Source organism: Solanum tuberosum, unplaced genomic scaffold (genome assembly GCF_000226075.1).
Source record: "Solanum tuberosum cultivar DM 1-3 516 R44 unplaced genomic scaffold, SolTub_3.0 scf00116, whole genome shotgun sequence".
Lineage (NCBI taxonomy): Eukaryota > Viridiplantae > Streptophyta > Magnoliopsida > Solanales > Solanaceae > Solanum > Solanum tuberosum.
In genome coordinates, this window is record NW_006239040.1 from 718202 (window position 1) to 739942 (window position 21741).

Below are 21741 nucleotides of genomic sequence, written 5' to 3' on the forward strand. Positions count from 1 at the left end.
AACTAATTATTTAAAATTAATAAAAATCTAAGAAAAAGTCAACTAGCTATATATATATAAAAACAATTAAATAATACTAGCTTATTTATAAAAACTTAATTTCAAATATAGATTTTTTGCAATCTTCCATTTCTTTTTAAACAATTGACAATAAAACTTACCTTAAAAAGTGATTCTATTTTGTTGTTTTCAAATCTTTTAAAATAAACTTAATAAAAATAAGAGAAAAGTCAAAATGTTTAATTTATATTTATAAAAATATCTCAGCTCTAAGAATGGTGTAAAATTTTTAAGTTCGGTCAAAAAATACGTGTCTACACACATCATATTCACAACTAAAAAACTCATGAATTATACTAGGTATCGAAAAATTTTGTAGCTAAACGACAAGATTTTAGTAATGAATTAGCCATTAATTATCGAAAAAAAATATTTGCTATGGAATAATTCAGTGTCGGATTGACGATGGGAAAAAAGATGACTTCACTAAATTATTGTGACAAATAACATTATATTGATAATCTAAGGATAACCACCGGTTAACAAGAATGGTGATGGAAAGACAAGTGAATCTATTTTCTTAATTAGAGATGTCGGATTTAAACTATGGATATTAGTGTATATAATTGTGTTTGTCAGGAAGCATTTTATTTTTAATATGGGACTTCTTGACACAAATTTAAAATTTTAATCGAATTCCAACTCGAATACGGAAAAGCACAACCACTAACCATAGAGAACCAAAAGTACAATCACTAACAATAAAAAAAACACTCAAATTAAAGCAATCATCAGTGGCGGAGTCGGATTCAAGATTTTCATTAAGGGGTTAAAAAAAATAAAAAGTATAGTTTCTAAGATTTAGACTTGAAACCTCAAGGTGAATTTTGAATTCCCTAAATCACTAAAAATAAACCAAATATGTACCTTATATATACAATACAACATTTTATTGATTGAATTCGGATAAACACCCTCGCTCCCTCCTAGATCCTCCCCCACAACCTACCACAAACAACTCTTAGATACACATGGGACATTTTGGTTCCTTGCAAGTAAATAATTAAGTCAATGAGGCATGCTTACATTTGTTGTATTCCACTTGCTCTAGTTCATTTCTTACCTAAAGAGCACTTTTATATGGTAGTGGATGAAATTGACTTGGTTGTTTGATGTTCTCTTTTTTTTTTTCCTTAGTTGAAAATGCCAGAAATTTTATTTGAGAGCATATGATTTCACTAAATTATTGAGACAAAGAACATAACATTAATCTCTAAAGTGTAACCACTAACCATAATAAATATTTGAGAGCAATCACACCGACAACTAACTGAGAAGAGAGGGTTGTTCAAATAATATACATCCTCCACCTACAACCTTGCGATCGTAGATTCGTCACAATGGAATTGTTCAAATAATATACATGCCCACATTCTTTGAATCTTGCTCCAATTCAATTCTTAGGCCATGTAACAACTAACACGTATGCACGATAAATAAATTATGTGATCCACTTTGGGAATCAAAGAATGCACTACTAAACGTGTTATGCTGAGAGGGAGACAGTTGATCATGTATTTTGTTAAGATAATCGATAGAGCCTATCGAAAAAATAATTATTTTTTTCCAAGAAAATCGATAGAAGGAAGTCCTTGGTTAATTTTACGTAAACATGCGCAAAAACTATATGAAGTTTTGTTGAGACAATTTCGAGAATAATCATTTTCCTATTTGGTTTACAATTTCCTAAATTGGTACAAAGTTTTAATATTTTGACATATAACTTTTTATGCTTTATGCAAGAAAATAGACTTCATAGAGGAAAGAGGCGAGCTGTATCTCAAAACAACATGTATCTCAATTGAAATTGAGATATACAAATCACATATATACGAACACATAATCTCCCCACTCTCCCCCAACTCTCACTTGCATCTCTCCTCCCCCTTCCCCGTCCTCTCACACACAAATACACACATTAGCTTTGAAATTGAAACATATATATATATATATACACACACAATGTATCACCTCTAAATAAATGCACAGATATACAATCCGTATCATTTTTTGTGATACATAAATGAAAAAAATATTGATACAATGTTTGAATATATATATATTCTTTATATCATCATATCCGTTTTTTTTATACACATACAATTTTTTCTGATATAGTTATATCAGTTTTTTTTTCTGATACACATATACATTTTTTCTATGCATAGATAAAATTATTGTATCAAATATATCAATCGACGAAGATACGATTTGATGATAGGTGTATCAATTTTTTTAATACACATATATTTTTTTCGTGATACACATATACAATTGGTTGTATCAATCTAAGAAGAAGAGAACAACAAATCAATAACGCAAACCAAAAAAATTGATATATTGGCATTAATCTAATAAGAGAATAAATTAACAATTGATAGCCACCTAGAAAGTATTAATTAAAGACTAAGAACCACAGGTATAGATAAGAATAATCATTCAGGTAAAACATTAATGGGATTTCTTATTAATCTAAGAAAAAGAGAAGATTCACGTAGTGTATTATAAAGAGGAAGATAAAGAGGACGGGGGGGGTGGCGAGCAAGAGAGGAAGATATAGGAGAAATTTACTATAAAACTCTAAGTAAAATTATGTTATATAATTTTTTAAAAATATCTTTCAGGTTATTAGCTAGTTCTATTGATTACGAATAGTTATTTCTTAAGTGACATTTGTCTAAAATTCATTTAGACTATTAGTGCATGTATAAAAATTAAACTCATCATTGTCATGTTACGAATACAAAAAAGATATATATATAAAACATAAATTACACATGTAGGCCACTAAGTAAACATTACATATCTCCATTTTTTGTTACATATGATGATTATTTGGAGATAACAAATATTTTGTAAAACTAATTAAGGTACGCATGAGCTTACTATGGATAAGCCTCGATAATAGATGGCCAAGCTGAAATTTCAATGATATTGTAACGCGGAAATCCAGCTTCCTTCAACAATTTGTTCCATTTGTCTTCACTCCTTTCTTTCCCACCATTAGTGTGTGCTATCATCATCAAATCCGTTATGAATCCCACATCGTCAAATAAACCTTCACCCTCCAACTTCAAAACTGCGTCAACTATGATCAATTTTCCGGTTTTTTTAGGTATCGCCTTTCTACAATTCTTCAAGATCTTCACACAATCTTCGTCTCCCCAGTCATGCAGTACCCACTATACATGTGTACATTAAAACGTAATCAAGAAAATTAAAATACAGAGTAGAGAGACGGATATAAGATTTTAAGACAAATGCCAAATTAATTGATCAAGGCAATGGATCAATGGGACAGCCAAACTGAACCTAGAAATTTAGACTAGATGCAACTAGTATGATAAAGAGGCGGACCCATACTAAATGTTACACATGCTCGAAGACATATTTAACCCATAACATCAACTTTTGCACCAAACTAATGTCAACACCATTTTAGTGTAAATCAACTCCAATTCACAATACTAAATTTTACACCAAAATGAAATATTCTCTTTATATTCTTCTCTCTTTTTAATATTTATATTATTATTTTTATTTCATTTACATTTTTAAAAATATTATATAATACTACTAATAATAAAATAATAAAAACGTAATTTAGTATTGATAAATAGTGTCACACACAACCTCTTCCCGGTGAGGTTTAGATGTATCGCTGAATCCAAAAAAACAACTTCTAAAATAGTGTTGGGTTGAAATCTCAAAACACTAAATTTTACACCAAAATAGGATTTGGTATAAAAAAATAGTGTTGGTTGGGAGATGGTTTGAGCATCCAATAATTTAAATTTTTGGTCCCACTACCAAAAAATTAAACCCTACATGTATAAAGAGTTTATCACTGATTCTAAAATTCTGAAAATGACACTAATACGTGAAATAATTAAGAAGATAATAAAATGAAATTGTGTTGAACAAAGAAGATACTTCATGTGGCCCGGTACCATTTTATGTGATATATAGAGAGAGAGAGAGAAAAATTATACTTATTTTTGTATTAAAAAACTATTTCACTTCAATATTTTCATTTACCTTTAATAAGATTAATTATAGTCACATAAATATCAATAATCAATTTTAGATCACGAATTTAAAAAACTCTTCCTTTCTTATATTTCTTGTTACTCTATCAAATATCGTCACATGAAATAAAACGGAGGAAGTAATAAATTCTTTGATTAAACATTTTTTTCAATATGTATTGCATGCCAAACTGAAAGAGTGATAGTAAAAGTTAGGTTTAAGTATCTATTTATATATATGTATTGCCAAAGTGACAATAAAAGTCAGGTTTAAATATCTATCGATCTATTTATCTATCTATCTATCTATCTATCTATATAGTTAGGCTTTCCTATTGATGGGATGTAGTAGGTGCCATTATGACTTGAGAAATCGGGTCGTCACATAATTTATTATCGTTTATTCTATTAACTAAATCTGAATATGATACGAATTCATAACCCAAATTAAGAAAAAAATAAAATCGTTATCGAAATCGTTAATTCAATAAATTATTTCCGATAAACTAATAAACACTTTCAGCTAAGATTACTAATTTCTATTCAATTTTGAACAATCCTAGATCCACTCCTTAATAGGATGATTACATGTACTCCAATTAAAAATGCTTTGGATATTAAAACAAAGTGATTGTAATTACTTAAGTATATTAAACAATGATTAGAAATAAAGGGTATTTATCGCAGACTAACTAATAAATCGATCTTTTTTATACTGGTGGTCACATTATTTAAACGAACAAAAAATATGCTTTATTCAGATCCTATATGTACAAGTACAACTTTGAATGAGAGAATTACATTTTTTTGAAATGAAAATAGAAAAAATTGATTAGTTTTCGGATTGTGATACATATATAAATGAAACAGGTTAGAAATCTGCACGATAACTCAATTTTTTTTATAATTTGCAATTATAGTCACTTAATTTTATTTTGTCTTTCAAAAGTACTTATTCAACTCTCAAAGATTGTCACAAAAAAAAAACTATTCAAACAAGATAATTGAACTGGCGAGGTCACAACAATAATCATGACACAATGAAAAGAATCGGCAACGTCAACTTAATTGATAAAGAACTAGGAAGGCAGCATGACTCCAACTGAAATCATATATATTTACATAAATATATATATATATATATATATAGCCAAATTAACATAGTGATAATAAATGTCAGGTTTAAGTATCTATCCATATGTATTCTGCCTTTTAAGTTTCAATAGTCATTAATTCTTTTTAAAATTTTTGTATTCAATCAAACATCGTTAGATGAAGTAAGACTAACATTTTTACCTTGAGAAAAACAGCATCAGCAGGTGGGATAGCCTCAAACATGTCACCCTCAACATGATCAACACCTTCAAACTTTTGTGCTCTTAAAACAACATGAGGCAAATCAAAATTAATCCCTTTAATATGAGGATATGCCTTGACAATTTCAAACATGGCACCTCCTATCCCTCCACCTACATCAACAAGTGATGTTATTGAATTAAATCCATCTTTATACACTTTAATTACTTCCCTCATTATGCATTTTGTCATTGAATTCATCCCATTGTTGAAATTCTTATTCAACTCATCATCTTTAGAAGCCATCTCAAATATTTCACAACCATGTGCTTTCTTAAATGCAATTCCACCTTCTTTTATGCAATTACTAAAATAATGCCATGGTGCCATGAAAATTGGATTGGTTTGGAACAGAAACATTGGTGCTACACTTAGCTCTGAGTCATGTAGTAGCCATCTTGATATAGGGGATAGTCCATAGAGGGTGTCTCCGTCCTGAGATCGATTCAGAAGCACTTTTTTATCACACGATAAATTTCAATTTATATGAACTTATTTGACTAATGATGGAGTTAAAGAAAGAAAAAAAGATTTGTAAAACTGTAATCTCAAATAAATTTTATCTTTAATTTAAAAAAGAAAAATCTCAAATAAATTTTAGATATTTGTATGACCAGTTGTTATCTAAGAAAGTCACTTTTTTTTTATTGAAGAAAATTGAAATCAAATAACTTTTATGGAATAATTAATGTTTTCTAAAAAAAGACCAACACAAGTTGTGATCGAATGGGGTTTGAGCCCCTGTGAATGAATGAATTTTTAATGGAAGCATGGCTTCAAGAAATGGCCTTACAAATATGCAAAGTCATATTTAGTCAGATTTCTATATAGATAAAAATAAAGGAAATTTACCTGAGAGGTAGATGCCGTGAAGATTTTTCGACGAACGAGGAGTCAATCTTCCATATGTGGAGATGATGGAGAGTGAATATTAGGGGTTATTTGTGACAAAGTGATTTTTTGGCCATTATAAGAATGAATAATATCAGCAATACGAAGTTCCACAGCACATTTTATGGCCATTGAATCTACAAAAGCAAACATATATTTTGATATTTGTGCTTGAGCTTGTAGCATTATTATTTCTTCTTCATTTATTGAATCAATTTCCCCCATTTTCTCTTCTTCATGTATTATGAATCTGAAGGAGGATGAAAGTTGTTATATATAACATGTATGACTAAGCAATGGGGCTCACAAATAATCATGGTGGACCCAACTCTTTAATTACGAGTTTGACAAAATCTCAATAATTTTAGTTTGTCAAACTCAATAATTTTAGTTTACTCTTTGGGTGTGTTTGGTATGAAGGAAATAGAATGTAATGATCCAGCGAAGGAGGTTGCTTAACACCTCTTGGGCAAAGGTGGCTCCGCCCCTGACTTCATGCATGTATGTAAGTGTAGGCATACATAAAAATTATAGATATATATGATTAAAAATTGGCTTAAGTCATATGTGGCCCTGTAAAGTTGTCCGCATAATTCACGTAGACACATTAACTAGGACTAGTACCTATTACGTGACAGAGAAAGATATTTAGAGACTGATATAAGAATGATGAAGAAAGAGAGTTTATCAATGGTTACTCATCTCGAAATCGATTGCAAAGAAAAATCGAAAAGACCCAACTTAAATTTAACAAAAAATAATTCTCATTCCTTATAATACACACTCCCTTTGTCTCTAATTATTTGTCCACTTTTCCTTTTATAGTTGTCCCTAATTACTTGTCTATTTTGACAAATCAAGAAATTAAAGGACAAACTTTTTTTCTCTATTATACCCTCAATTTATTACTTTGAAAAATGTAAAACTTTTTGAAAATCTTAAGTTTTTAATTCATCCACTTCAAAATTAATAGGGGTAAAATAGTAAACTCACTATATCAATTATTGTTTTCTTAATAGGTGTGTCACTTCAAGTGGACAAGTAATTAGAGACAGAGGGAGTAATATAGAAAAATATTCAAAGAGACTGATACAAGAGTGATGAAGAAAAAGAGTTTGCCAATGGTTAATCGTCTTGCGATCGATAGCAAAGAGAAATCGAGAAGACCTAAATTAATTTTATCGAATCATCTGGTATTATTTTTGACAAATTTAGTGGGTTTACATTTTATGTTGAAGTGTCTAAGTGAAATATGAAGATAACTTTAAGGGACCGCAAATGACTTAAGCCTTGAAATTTTAACTAATTTTTATAGACACTTCAATAAAAAAATGTTTGAGTTAATCTTTATAAGGCATGTAAAATTAACTTCACTAAAACATGTTTGAAGTTAGTCTTGATAAGTCATATCAAACTTCAAGAAAAAATATCCGATATTTGACTTTCTTGATCACACTTAATTCAGACAAACTTTAATCGGTACGTGACGTTTGAAATTATTTACAAATTAAAATAGATATACAAGTTAAATAATGATCCCAGAAATGGATATTTTTGTACTTAACCCTCCTAGCTTTGGTTGTCCCAACTATTTAGGGAGGGAAATAAAAGAAGCCCTAATTATAGACTATTTATAGGATTTAACATCAAGGTACGTATAACTTAATTACTCATAATTTATTTTCTCAGATAATTAATAGATCATTTGGAAAATCATTCCTCCCTCCAATCTTGTAATCTGCTCGTCATGTGTATATATTAAAAATAAATATTTCATTTTACTTTTCTTTTGAAAATACTATAAAAATCTAAGCAATTTTGTTTCTCTAATTCTACTCCTAGCATTTATAGAGAGTGTGCTTATTGGTGAGAGTTTGATATGTTAATTAAAAAATGAATCATTAAAAATAAATATATCCTACTTGAGAGTAACAGAGTTGGATTAGTGTGTTGTCTTGGGAAAAATAACTCAGCAATGTGTGGTCAATAATTAAGTAGGTAGATGAACTAAATAAATCAAATAGACCTCCCACCTAAAATATTACATACTCCGCTCCATATTAGTTGATCATTTTTATCAAAAGTACTTGTTTCATATTCATTCCGTTCACTTTTACTTGTTACTTATTTCTAAAATAGATTTTCATTTTTACTTGTCACTTTTAACATATCAAGAAAAGACAATTATACGAAAGCATTAATTAAAATTTTCCTATATTACCCTTGCAATTAATTCTTTTTGAAAGTGTTCATATTTGTTTATAAATTTTTCAAAAAAGTTCTTCTAAAAAATGAATTAATAAAATTATCTTCTTATTTATGATTTCTTAATATGCATATTAAAAAGAAGATTCATCAACTAATATGGGACTTAGTAATTATTTTCATATCTCTAGCTCTAGTAGAAAATTGTAACCACAAATATGATATTAATTCATGCGAAAGATTGGGGATTAAATATTATACAATTATACACAAAATAAATAGAGAAATAGAGAAGAAGAAAATAATAAAAAGAATTTAAATCCAACGAGTACATTATTCATGTCTTCACATACACAATTATTATTTAAGAATTGTTAATCAATACACATTATTTTTACTTTAATAATTATCTAATTATTATAAATTAATATAACTTGATATAAATAGCAAATACAAATAAGTTTTTAACTGGCCTCTAACAAAAAGAGATAACAAAAATCCAAAAATAAACGATAAACTTGAAAAATAAGCATAAAGAACAGGGTTTATATATTAATTACTCTGACTTATTAGTTTATAATGTTCACCCAAATTTCCTTTTCTCCAACCATAACTTGCATTTCTTCTAGAGATTGTTGTCAAAGACTTTCGCTATCTCTTAACAATCACACGATAGTAATTCTTACAAAATTTAATGTATTCAATCATATATAATATGATATTAAATCACAAAGATAGTACTCAAAGACGTCTATTTTGTATGGTAATCGGAATTTTCAAATGTTGAATTCGCCTCATAATATTAAGAAAGGAAGTCCTAGAAAGAAAAGTAATTAAATATGTTTGAATACACTGATAACTCCTTAAATTTGTATAAAATCTTCCAATTAAGACATTCTTCTCCGCTCATATTTTTAAAAAAGTTTCTACCTGTTTTATCAAATACTATTACGTAAATATAATTAAGTTAATCACATAAAATGTGTCTCCTCCTTTAATTATACACATACACATCAATTGGAACAAACCTGAGTTTTTATGACTTATTAAGTAATTAACTTATTTATGCAACATGTGCTTGAGAACATATATTGTGGAAAAGCTTTTCCAAAATTTCGCATTACTTAATCATATGTTGAGGTGCTTAATGAAATTTACTAACAAATTTAACAAAATATCGATGTATCTTGCAACTAAAAAAAATGAAACAAGAAGCTCTCATTGAATACATATGAGAAATGATCCTACTAATTAGACCCTACACTAGGGAATTAGAGGAAATTAAGAAGTACTATATGTTACATATGATATTTGTTTGGAAAATTGATAACATAACATATAGTTATTTTTTTAAAACTAATGATTAATTAAGGTACAGGGTATGACTTGTTATGACACATACATTTGTAAGCAACAGGACAAGTCTCAGCTTCTTCTAATGATGAACAAACAAAACTAACCATCACTAATCTACAAGGTTTACATGATCCACATGCATGAGAACAATCTGGTAATCTTGATCCTGCTACTTGTAATGTATCTGCTCTTTTTGCCATTATTCCCCTTGCCAATGTTGTCTTTTTAGTTGGTGACATGACCATATGTCTTTCATCTAAAAAGAAAAAAAAATTGAGCATCATTAGCACAAAGTTTATGTGGTAAAGAGAAAGCAAAATATTACGATAACAATAATATATTCAGTGTGATCACATAAATAGAGACTGTAGAGTATGAGAAGGATAGATTGTATGTGGATTTTATTCTTATTTTGTTGAGGTAGAAAAGTTATTTCTTGATAGATATTAGTTGTTTTTGATGGACATAGTAGTTTTGTACCAAAATATTTGAAGACCGGTAAATGTCTTACTAACGGTTGTGTAAAAATCTTTAAAAAACATACGCTCTATTCGCCTTAAAATACTTGTTACATTTCGTTTTTCGAAAGATAAACTATGAACTCTGATCAATATTTCAAGTTGTACTATTTTTATCAATTTATATTGACATGAACTACTTATAGTAGTTTATATGAGAACAATTGAACTTATTTTATGGGGCACAAATTTAAGGGGAAAAAGACTTTTATAACTTGTGGTCTTAAACATGTAATAACATTTGTGTGGTTATAAAAAAAACATTTGTAGGTAAAATGAAAAGTTTTTAACTTTATATTCTTTGTAAGTATAAAAAAAATAGCATTCTTTTTTAGATAAACTAAAAAAAAAAGTATGTTAAATAAAATAAAATAGAAGAAATACATATTTGGACGAAAAAGAATTATTCATCAATATAGTTTATAAAATTGTTTGTTGATAAAGAAAACTAAAGAGTTGATTCTTCAAATATTTAATCAACTAATGACTAGTTATTATCTTAAAAAGTCGCTTTTTCATTTTTAAAAGAAAATTGGAATCAAGAAAAAAATCTTACGACTTTCTGAGATAATAACTATCAGTTATATAACCATCATCTAAGAAATAAAATGCTTGGAAGAAAGAAAAGTTGGTCATACATGAGTTAATCTTGGGAATATGCCTTGCATTCATGACAATTGGAAGAAAAACAAGAAGAATAATGATCATAGTTGCAATATACTTGAAACTCCTCATTGTATACATCCTTAATTGTTTTTCTTCTTCTTTCTTCTTCCTCTTAAGCTCTTTGATCACCTTTGTTGTTTGATAGTTGATAGAGAAAAAAAAAACAAAGATTAATGTTTTGTTGAAGGACAAAAGAAAGAAATGCATGGATATTTAAAGAGGTGAGTATTGAAGCAAGTCACAGGCAAGAGTGAGAGATGATTTAGCAATAAGCTAGGTCACATGAAATAGGCACATTCACACTCATTGGGCTTGAGAACCCTGTGAATCACAGTTTGACACACTTCCATTTTTCGTTCTGTGCACTGACAGTGTAAAAAATATTTTATTTTACATCAATCATATCGCTCAGCTTGTACTGATAGTCCTAAAGATATTTACTCAATCAAATCACTAATAAAATAATTCGGAAGGAAGTTTTTATGATTAGATAATGATTTAATTTATGTAATAATTAACAGTGTAAAAAATATTTTATTTTATATCAATCCTATCGCTTAGTTTGTACTAATAGTCTTAAAGATATTTACTCAGATCACTAATAAGATAATTTTAGAAGGAAATTTTTATGATTAGACAACGATTTAATTTATGTAATTGACAATGAAAAAAATATTTTATTTTATTTCAATCACATCGCTTAGTTTGTATGGATAGTGTTAAAGATATTTATTCAATTAGATCACTAATAAGATAATTTAAAAGGAAATTTTTATGATTAGACAATAATTTAATACATGTAATTGACAGCGTAAAGATTATTTTATTTTACATCAATCATATAACTTAGCTTGTAAGATAATTTAGAAGGACATTTTTATGTTTAGCCATGACTGATTTAATTAAATTATATAATTGACAGTGTATTGATTGTTTACATTATCAACATAATTTAATACTTTGACTTATAACCTTACCATTTATTCCACATGATTACCTAGTCAATGCACTATTAAACAGATTTATATGTAATTATCTTTTAAATAATTTAATTGTGTAAATATTACTTGATTAATCCGTAGAATTTAAGCTTCTCGAATAAAATAACAATAATTGATCTGTAATATGATATAAGTGGTTTTAATTTACTATTGTAAGTATTATTATATCAATAAATTAAAATATTTAATGTATACTCCATTTATTATTTGTCCATTTTCCTTTTTACACGCCTTCAAAAAATCATATATAAGATGAGTATCTATACTAATTTACCCTTTAACTCGTTTTGATGTACCCTTTATTAATGCAACAAAATATTTTTAATTATATTGACAAGTAATATGAGACGGAGAGAATACTACTTAATTATTTTTTTGGAAGTATGGTGATTAATTTATGGTACAAAAATTTACTATGACAAAGAAATGTTGTTTAACGTGAAAATTTGAATGGCGAGTTGAAGTTGGTTTGTCAATTTTCATGGACCAGCTTTAAATGAAGAAAGCATATATTATAATAAATATTATATTGGTAAAATTATGGTAACATGATCTCAAAGATGAAAAGTAAATATAGTAAAGTTATGAGCTTAGTGTAATCTAATGTGACTGCTATAAATGTTTTTTTTTACTCACACAAAATTAAAGTAAAACTCCAGAATGTGATTTCTATTGCACGTGATGTATTTATTACTTTGGTTAAATATTAGAGTATTCTTTTATAATTACTTAAATTGATAAAATGTCCATACCCCATGTGAATATTTTCACATGTTTTAACAAGTTAATTGAATTGCTTTGACACATCAAATTGAGGTTCTATATTTATCTATTTAGCGATTGTTTGGAGTTCTATATATCTTTTCTCCGTTTCATATAAGTTGCTCACCTGGTTATATATAGACGTTTTAAATTATTTGTCAAACTATTATTCCCTTTGATTTAAAATACTTGATGTTTAAGAATTTTTTTATTTATTACTATCTTTTATCCAAATTGACTCTTAATTGTTTTGAGAGTCTAAACAATTTATAAGTTCTAAAAAGTTTCTTTCGAAGTAGTGGATAAAGGGTAAATTATTTTAATTTTTAATTTTATTTATGATTTTTTAAAAGGCGTGTAAAGAGAAATGTGGATTACTAATATGAGACAAAGAGAGTTATTAATATACACGAATATATTTATTATCTGCACATATATAATTAGACAAATATATTGTATATGAGCAGCTACACTTACTAAGTGCTTAGATAAAATGTATTTCACTATTGTTACGAATGTGTATATATATAGTGTATTCCGTATATAGTATATGCGTGAATACACTTATTATGCGCACGAATGTATTTCATTATTATTATGTACATGAATATAATATATTCTGCTACGTTTTGAAATCAAAACACTGTTACGTTTCGTAATGAAATAAAATCTCATTATTTTTCATTAATCTAGATGCAAATAACGTTATTTACAAAAAAATCTCTTTTAACAACACCACAAAATTCAATCCAATCAAATATTATTATTTTCGTTTCTTTTCTTTTTAATTTCATATTGGGCTTCATGGTGATGGAGAAGCCCAATCTAAATATAATGGGCCGTAATGTTTTTAGCTCCAACCTTTGGTTGCTGTTCAGTGTATACACTTATTATTCACTTCCAAAAATTGAAATAAGAATTGTATATATCCTCTTGATCTACCGCAATCAGCCTCACGTTGTGCCTGATTGATGATAATTATTCGGTATTTAGTATCCATATTGAAGTCCGACTAAATTCAAATTTGCGTTCAGAAGTCCTACATTGGGGGATAACACAATCCCTAACAAAGACGACTCTGTATCCAAGAGAATTCAAATCTGAGACTTTATAATTAAAGATGAAGAAATACTTACCACTTAAGCACAACCCTTGTTGGTGGCAGAAGATTCAACATAATGGGGGTAACTGAGAATAATTAATCACAGAAAAATACAAGAGGATAAATAAAATATTAAAACACGTGCTTAAATTCTTTGAAAACTATGCTATTATTTAATGTATTATTCCATATGATATTTTATGTTAAGCAAAATTTTATTAGTCTAGTGGAATAAAAATAATACTTACTTAGGATTTAGCTAATGTTGTCCGACGGTCATTTTTGAAAACATAAATTCAATGTTTTAGGATTTAATAAATTACATCCATTGGTCTCAACTTCTAGATATATTAAATTGCTTCATTTACAATATATTAATATATTTTAGTATAGTCTTATTTCTTCACTTATGGAATGTCAACGAGATTTAGTTTAATAGCGACCCTATCGATGGTTCTTATGACAAATATTGAGGACATACATGACTAGGACTAGACACTTTTCAGCGCGGTAGATTTTTATTAAAATTCTACAGAACTTTATAATTTTTTCGTATGAAAAAAATATCATTTTTTCATTGATTTAATTAAAAAAATATATAAAAATAGTCATTGAATATTTTTCAGTGAAAAAATACTGATTTTTTAGTGGTGTTAGTTTTGCTATTTTATAAACAAGGAAAAGGACCATATATTGTTCGACTATTATCTTGACGTTATAAAACTTAACAAATATAACGATTTCTCCAAATTGACCAAAATTATTCAATTTTAATTAAAATTATTCATTACGAAAGAAATCTCAATTAAATCCGACCAACAACCCATCAATCATTTCTACTAATATTTTCTTTTTAACAAACAAACACCCCAAAGGAACATTTGGTTTCAAGATGACCAAATGAAAACAAAAAAAGCCTCCATATCTAGTCAAATATTTGTTGCTTAAAAGAAGTTTCTCCCTTATTTCTTTTCTTATTTATTAAGTATTACTTAGAGACCATTCCTTTATGTTGACTTATATGAAGTGAAAACAATTGAAAATTTCATCATGACCGTTCATAACATTTTTCTTAAATTCTAACTAATCCAATAAATGTTTTGAATATGACCTTCTTGACTTTGACTACCAATTTTAATATTGCACTACTATGTCGACAAAAAATAACAAAAATGGTCCATTATATTTGAGTGTATGTTAAAAAAAATAATCTTAAAATTAAATAGTTTTGATCTTTTAAGTTTATCAAAGATGTTAAAAGTCATATATCCGAATGGACAGTCGAAATAAAGAAGTTTGACTGTTGAAATTCAGAGTATATCATATCAATTAGAACGGAGTACCAATTAAAATTTGATAAATATTTGTTGAAGATAAAAACTACTCATTATTTTGTAAATTTAAAGGGCCAAATTTATTCAAGTGATACTTATATAGACTATTTTGAACCTACTTTTAAAGATAATGTACCATTTTTGTCATTTTCTTATACTAACTCATTTAATTTATTCAAACAACCAAGCCGCCTACCAAGTACGAAAAAATTGGCAAGTACAGTCAAATGAACCTATATAGATCTAACACGTTTATTAAAATAGAAATATCATCAATAATTTAACCAAATAAATACACAATTCATCAAGACCAATTGATATATATTCATAGCTAAAACTTTACTCTACCACCAAAATCTCTCCATACCAATATTTTCCAAAGTTAAAAGCAGGACAAACTCGGGATCAGAGCACTATGACAAGTCTAGTACGAAACACCCCGTTACATTTTAGCAGACGGGTGGATGGATACGAGCCGTTGGATCAACCAGAATGTACGGAAGCTTCGATGCAGAATGATGAAGACCGTAGTCATAGTGTTCGGAGAACAATTATGAAATTAAAGAGGAGTGTAAAACAAAGAAGTAGTCCAATTATGTTGAATTCAATTAGTTATAGAAGGGAAAGAGCAAGAAAAAGAAATATATTTTTGCAAAGCTACAAATTGGAATCTTCAAAGAATTTAAGGAACAAGAAATTGAAGAAAATTGTTTTAAAAGTGAAATGTGCTATGATTTCTATTTTTTCTTTTATGAGGGCTCATAGTATAAAATCTTGTACTAATTCTAATTCTGGTATTGATGCTGTTTCTCCAGCTAGAGTCATAAAATGTTGTTGATTTTTATATATATTTTTTTATAATTGTTTTGGATTAGCAAATATTCATATGTACTAGAACATTTATTTGGGTCAAGATGTATTATATGTGAATGATGAAAGAAAATTTTAAGGCAAACAAACATCCAATGTTGTTCATCTCGAGAATTTTAATAGTTCAGTTAATTAATTGATTATTTAAACTTTCATCTTGTCGGTGAGAATTTGATTTCCGACCCTTATTTTCTTTTTAAAAAAAAAAGTTCATTTAATACGTGTTTCATAGTTGTGGTTCTACTAGATAGGGAAGAAAAAAGAGAGAGAAGTTTGATCTCATCTTTGACTCTATTTTCCATTTTCCATTTTCCATTTCCCCTTTCCTCATCTCCTTTAATTTTGGGGAATTCATATCATGACGGTTTAAAGAGGTGGATTCAGAATCTAAACGATATAAATTTTCAGATTAATTGTGACATTCCTGACAAAGAATAGACTAATAAAATATTGATTATAAATACTTGTGTATTTATTATTGTCACTTATAAAATATAAAAATATAGCAAAAATCATATTAATCACTACTAAATAACCGCCATAAAATCCTTTATTTATTGTGATGAAAGCTAATGGAAACAATTAATAACATGTTATGTGTAATTCTATAAATAGAATTGTTTGATGAAGAGAATATAATATAAATATACACAAATCTTATCCTTATTTTTAGATTAAAAAGTTATTTTCCATAAATTCTCGATTCGAAAAGTAATAAAAGGGAATCAATCAAATTGTGTTGGAGCATATAATTAAGGAATAATTATGATTACTATCTTATAGTTATCTGCAAAAGAACCAATTAAGTATAAAGGTGAAGAGAATATGACCTTTTAGTGCCACTGGTTACCATCATTATGCCTAGCTTTCTTATCTCACTTTCCCACAATATTCAGTTCGTTATCAGTTGCCTACCTGCAAAATAATGTGATATAATCCGCTTTGAGTTATATTTATGTTTTTTCTTTAAAAAAAATACTCTTTTTACTGATCGAAACATCATAAAATAAGTAAGAAATTATTATTTTTCAGAAAAATATTTAAACGATACTAAAAATAAAAATGTAAAGGCACGCTATTCATTTTTTATTTTAATTATAAATTTTGGCCTTTTTAAATGGTGATGAACTGTTCCTTTGACTCCAACAGGACCACCCAAATAGGCAAGAAATCAGAGCGTGCACTTAACTAGGACATGAGCAAATGATAATGCTATGATCATGCCGATGCATTATATATTTAGAGTCGGTTTGAGTTAGCTGATTAAGATATCTAAATCTAAACGTATGATTAAAATGTTGTTTTTAAATCTTAATGTTGATATTCATATTATCCCACTTTGTTGAATTTGTTTTTCAATTTCTGATATATATATATATATATTGGTTCAAATTATTAGTCGTTTTCTAAAGGCATAATACATAAACATGACTCTTAACTTGGATTCAGCAGACAACTATGCCCTTCAACTTGGAGTGTGCACACGTAGACACTTAAACTTGTATAAAATAGAACAAGTAGACACACGTGTCCTATTGACATAATACACGTAAGACCCCACATACGCAGGGGCGGACACAAGTGTTGTTCAGGGGGTTCACCAGAACCCCCTCGATAAAAAATTACACTGTATATATAAGGTGAATTTTCTGGATTTATGTGGATATATATATTTTGAACCCCCTCAATAATAAGGTGAAGGAGATAGCACAGTGGCAACTCCCTTCAATATTAAGCCTGACGTCCAGGGATTGAATCCCTGGGTTAGCGTTTTTTTTTAGTTTTTACTTTCAGTTTTTTTTTTAGTTCCAGTTCCGATTTTCATGTTTGTTTAGTTTTTTTTTTAATAAAAAAGTGCTAAAAATGTGGTGTTAAAACCCCAAAAAAATTCAAGGGTCCATACTCCCATTCCTAAAAGCTAATAACTTTTTCACTTTCCAAATCTCTAAATAATTTTCTTGTTCTTCCCCAATACTCAAAACTCAAATATTAAAATCATCTCCCATAATATTCTATTGTTGATTTGACATATTTTAAAGGGCTGACTTTTTGTTTCACTGTAATCACTTATGTTAGTTTCGGATTTCTTGTAACGAAATTTAACTTTTTGTACCTATAAACTATATACTACTACTTCCTTGAAATTATTTTTTGTTGGCTTATTTACTACACGTTTATACTTTTATTTTTCGAACCCCCTGAACGAAAATTCTGGGTCCACCACTGCACATACGACACAAAATTGTCATGTAGAGTGTCATGTAGGACGAATATGTCCATTTGTTCAGTTTTATACAAGTTTAAGTGTCTATTTGTGCACATCAAAGTTAAAGGTCATAATTGTCACTTGACGCCAAATTAAGGATGTTTATGTATTATGCCTTTTCTAAACTTAAATTATCAAATTATTATTCTTTTGTCTTAGCCAAATGCGAATCACTATCTTAAAAAAATTATCAAATTATTATTCTTTGGATTGTTTCAAAATATTAGTCGTTTTCTAAACTTGAGATTGCTTTAAAATATTTCATTTTTTAGAAAATAAAAAAATTATTATTACTTCTTTTTATCCAAATTAACTCTTATTATTTTTAATTACTAAAAATATGATATTTTAGGCAAAATAGATCATAACTTAGACAAGTACTCATATAGTACCTTTTTTTAAAAATTCGTGGTGTCAATAAGTATCAAATAATTCGATTCACCATAGTTAGGACTTGGGACAAATTAAAAATAACCTAATATTTTTATCTCGAAATTAAAGCTTAACAAACACATATTTTATTTATTATTATTATTATTATTATTTTGGATAAGTGGAATGAGTTGCGGGGATTAACGAACGTGATAAAAATTAATGGCATAATGGTTATGACTTGTGAGCATAGTGGAGTAGCAGTTAAAAAAGCTGCTTCTAATATTTTTCGTTAATTTCTCTTTTTACCTTTTTTTCCTTAAACTAAACACCCAACTTTATTTTTTTAAAAAAACTTTATTACTGGTGGTTCAGTTCATATATTCTTCAACCAAAAATATTTACTTTATCTTTTAGCTGAAAAGTGAAAACACACATGCTCTTTCATCTTTTCCAATTTCTATCATTCACTTGCCACAATAATTCTCTAACCATAGTTCACTCGCGTTGATCAATTTATCGCTACTCATTAAGGTTATATGTTGTATACGCATTCTTGTTGACATGTTTGATGTAATTTTTGGGTGGAGAAAAGCTACTAAATGGTACGTACAATTTCAATTTCCCTTCCTTCATCATTATTTTATTTTTTTGACGAATTTATACTACTAGACAGAGCATTTAACGTAATTACTACATATTTTTTTTGGCAGTAAGAATTTGATTAAAAGAGTTAAATGCCGGCTTAAGCTGTTGAAGAACAAGAGAAGTTGCATTGTTAAGCAATTGAAAGATGACTTAGGGCAACTACTTAGACATGGACATTACCAAATTGTCTTTGACAGGGTACGTTACGTCGAAAATTTCATATTTCTAACAATGTTCTGATAGAAATGTCCGTCTAAAATTCGCATGTTTTTAGTAGATATATGGATTTTTAGTCCATGTAACAACTTACAAAATTGATGACTTTTTTTTTTTTTTTTGTTTTTTCGTGCCGGCTTAAGCTGTTGAAGAACAAGAGAAGTTGCATTGTTAAGCAATTGAAAGATGACTTAGGGCAACTACTTAGACATGGACATTACCAAATTGTCTTTGACAGGGTACGTTACGTCGAAAATTTCATATTTCTAACAATGTTCTGATAGAAATGTCCGTCTAAAATTCGCATGTTTTTAGTAGATATATGGATTTTTAGTCCATGTAACAACTTACAAAATTGATGATTTTTTTTTTTTTTTTGTATTTTCAGGTTGATCAGCTATTTTTGGATGACAATATGTTAGTAGTATATGATTTATTGGAGAATTTTTGTGAATTTATCCTCATTAGCCTTCCATATATCCGTAGACACAAGTAAGGAATTAATATGTACAGTTATCTGGAGTTATCTTTTAGGTGATTTGATTCTGAATATGTATAGTAGTTAAACTCGATAAATATTGTCGATCTCTGTTTTGATACAGAGATTGTCCAAATGACATCAATGAAGCAGTGTCAAGTCTCGTATTTGCATCTACGAGACTTGGCAATTTACCAGAGCTTCCTGTGATCAGGAAGCTCTTCGGACAACGTTATGGGAAGAAATTCGAAACATCTGCACTTGAATTACTTCCTGGAAATCTTGTAAACTATCAGGTTTGTCCACATTTTACTATAAAGAGTTGATTAAGGTTGTAAATTTTGTAAGTTTTGTTGTTCATTGAATATACAGATAAAAGAGAACCTGTGTATAAAGTCTGTTTCAAATGAAGTGAAATATAAATTGGTGGATGAAATAGCAAGGATTTGCTTTCAACAAGGACCTTTACTTCTTGAATACAGAAATGAACAACAAGAACAGGTAATTATGTTACATTTTTGCGAGTTTCCTACCTGATCTATCAGGTGTTTGCGTTTTCTACCAGAACTATCACTAAATATTTATCAGAACACACCTCGACTAGTATCTATTGATTATTCAAGTATGAAACTTGCAAAAATGTGATACTTGAGGACTCGGGTGTGTTTTTAACCATTATCTCTTTAGTATTTATAAAGTAGTAAGTTGTCCTTTTAGAATTCAGAATTAATAAACTCAAAATCCTAACTCCGTCTCTTACTGCAGGTGCATAACCGCGTTGATGATGCTCAAATTGGTTACAAAACAGGATCGAAGAATTCCAACATCGCGACAGAAGCAAATATTGTATCGATTGATTATTCATCAGAGATTGAGGGAACTTCTACTGATTATTTATCAGCAATTGAACAAACTTCTATAGATTCAGTCCATTGTATGAAGAACAATGAGCAGAAAAGAGTATCAAATCCTACTCGATGTAGTAATTATTCGTCTCAATCTACAATTTCTAGTCCTGAGCTTGTAATGAAAAGAGAATTTTGGAGAACCAATGGCTTTATATCCGGGAAAATGACAGATCAGTTAGCTTATAAGGACGACGTTGAGGAGTTTGAGTCTATTCTAAGCAAAGATTTAAACTTTCAAGATCAGAGGCTTTTCATGTTCAAAGGACCTCTCTGTCCCTTAATGTTAAAGATGGATACTGATCATATCAATGTGAGTATTTCCCCTCTGCAAAAGACGAGACTTATCGCTATGAAGGATGCATCATTCATGACGGATGATTTGGAGAGTTGTTCGTTTACATTCTCATTATCATCAGCAATGACTCGCGGACAACTTTATATGAGGACAAGGACTATGCCAGTTGAAAGGCCTAAAGATAACCTCGCGGACAACTTTCTTCGATCAAATTTATTTCCAGTACTTCAAGATCCTGGTGAAGAATCGTCGTTGAAAAGCTATGTCCATCCTAAGCTTCCGGATTACGATGAAATTGCAGCTATGTTCAAGGCTCTCAAGAAAGAAAAACTGCAAGCAGAAAGGAATTTGAGGTCAATTCATAACAAATAGAATGTGTGTGTGAGTGTTTGTTGTGTGTGTGTGTCAT

The 21741-nt window shown here is 28.7% G+C and overlaps 3 protein-coding genes across 3 annotated transcripts; 1 reads left to right on the forward strand and 2 right to left on the reverse strand.

Moving 5' to 3' along the window:
• Nucleotides 1-2847: 2847 nt before the first annotated feature.
• Nucleotides 2848-6642, reverse strand: LOC102579643 ((R,S)-reticuline 7-O-methyltransferase-like). Its single transcript, XM_015309839.1, has 3 exons — nucleotides 6297-6642; nucleotides 5385-5879; nucleotides 2848-3242 (listed from the first exon to the last, which is right to left on the reverse strand). The coding sequence occupies exons 2-3, from the start codon at nucleotides 5802-5804 to the stop codon at nucleotides 2946-2948; spliced, it is 717 nt and encodes a 238-aa protein (XP_015165325.1). The 5' UTR covers nucleotides 5805-5879; nucleotides 6297-6642; the 3' UTR covers nucleotides 2848-2945.
• A 3119-nt stretch (nucleotides 6643-9761) lies between these two features.
• Nucleotides 9762-11289, reverse strand: LOC102605303 (protein EPIDERMAL PATTERNING FACTOR 1). The gene is made up of 2 exons (XM_006349984.2): nucleotides 11053-11289; nucleotides 9762-10152 (listed from the first exon to the last, which is right to left on the reverse strand). The coding sequence occupies exons 1-2, from the start codon at nucleotides 11285-11287 to the stop codon at nucleotides 9908-9910; spliced, it is 480 nt and encodes a 159-aa protein (XP_006350046.2). The 5' UTR covers nucleotides 11288-11289; the 3' UTR covers nucleotides 9762-9907.
• Nucleotides 11290-19219: 7930 nt separating this feature from the next.
• On the forward strand, nucleotides 19220-21704 carry LOC107061078 (uncharacterized). The gene is made up of 7 exons (XM_015309819.1): nucleotides 19220-19392; nucleotides 19501-19633; nucleotides 19783-19890; nucleotides 20040-20143; nucleotides 20254-20425; nucleotides 20502-20630; nucleotides 20895-21704. Exons 1-7 carry the CDS (start codon nucleotides 19352-19354, stop codon nucleotides 21702-21704), a joined length of 1497 nt encoding a protein of 498 aa, XP_015165305.1. The 5' UTR covers nucleotides 19220-19351.
• Nucleotides 21705-21741: the final 37 nt, after the last annotated feature.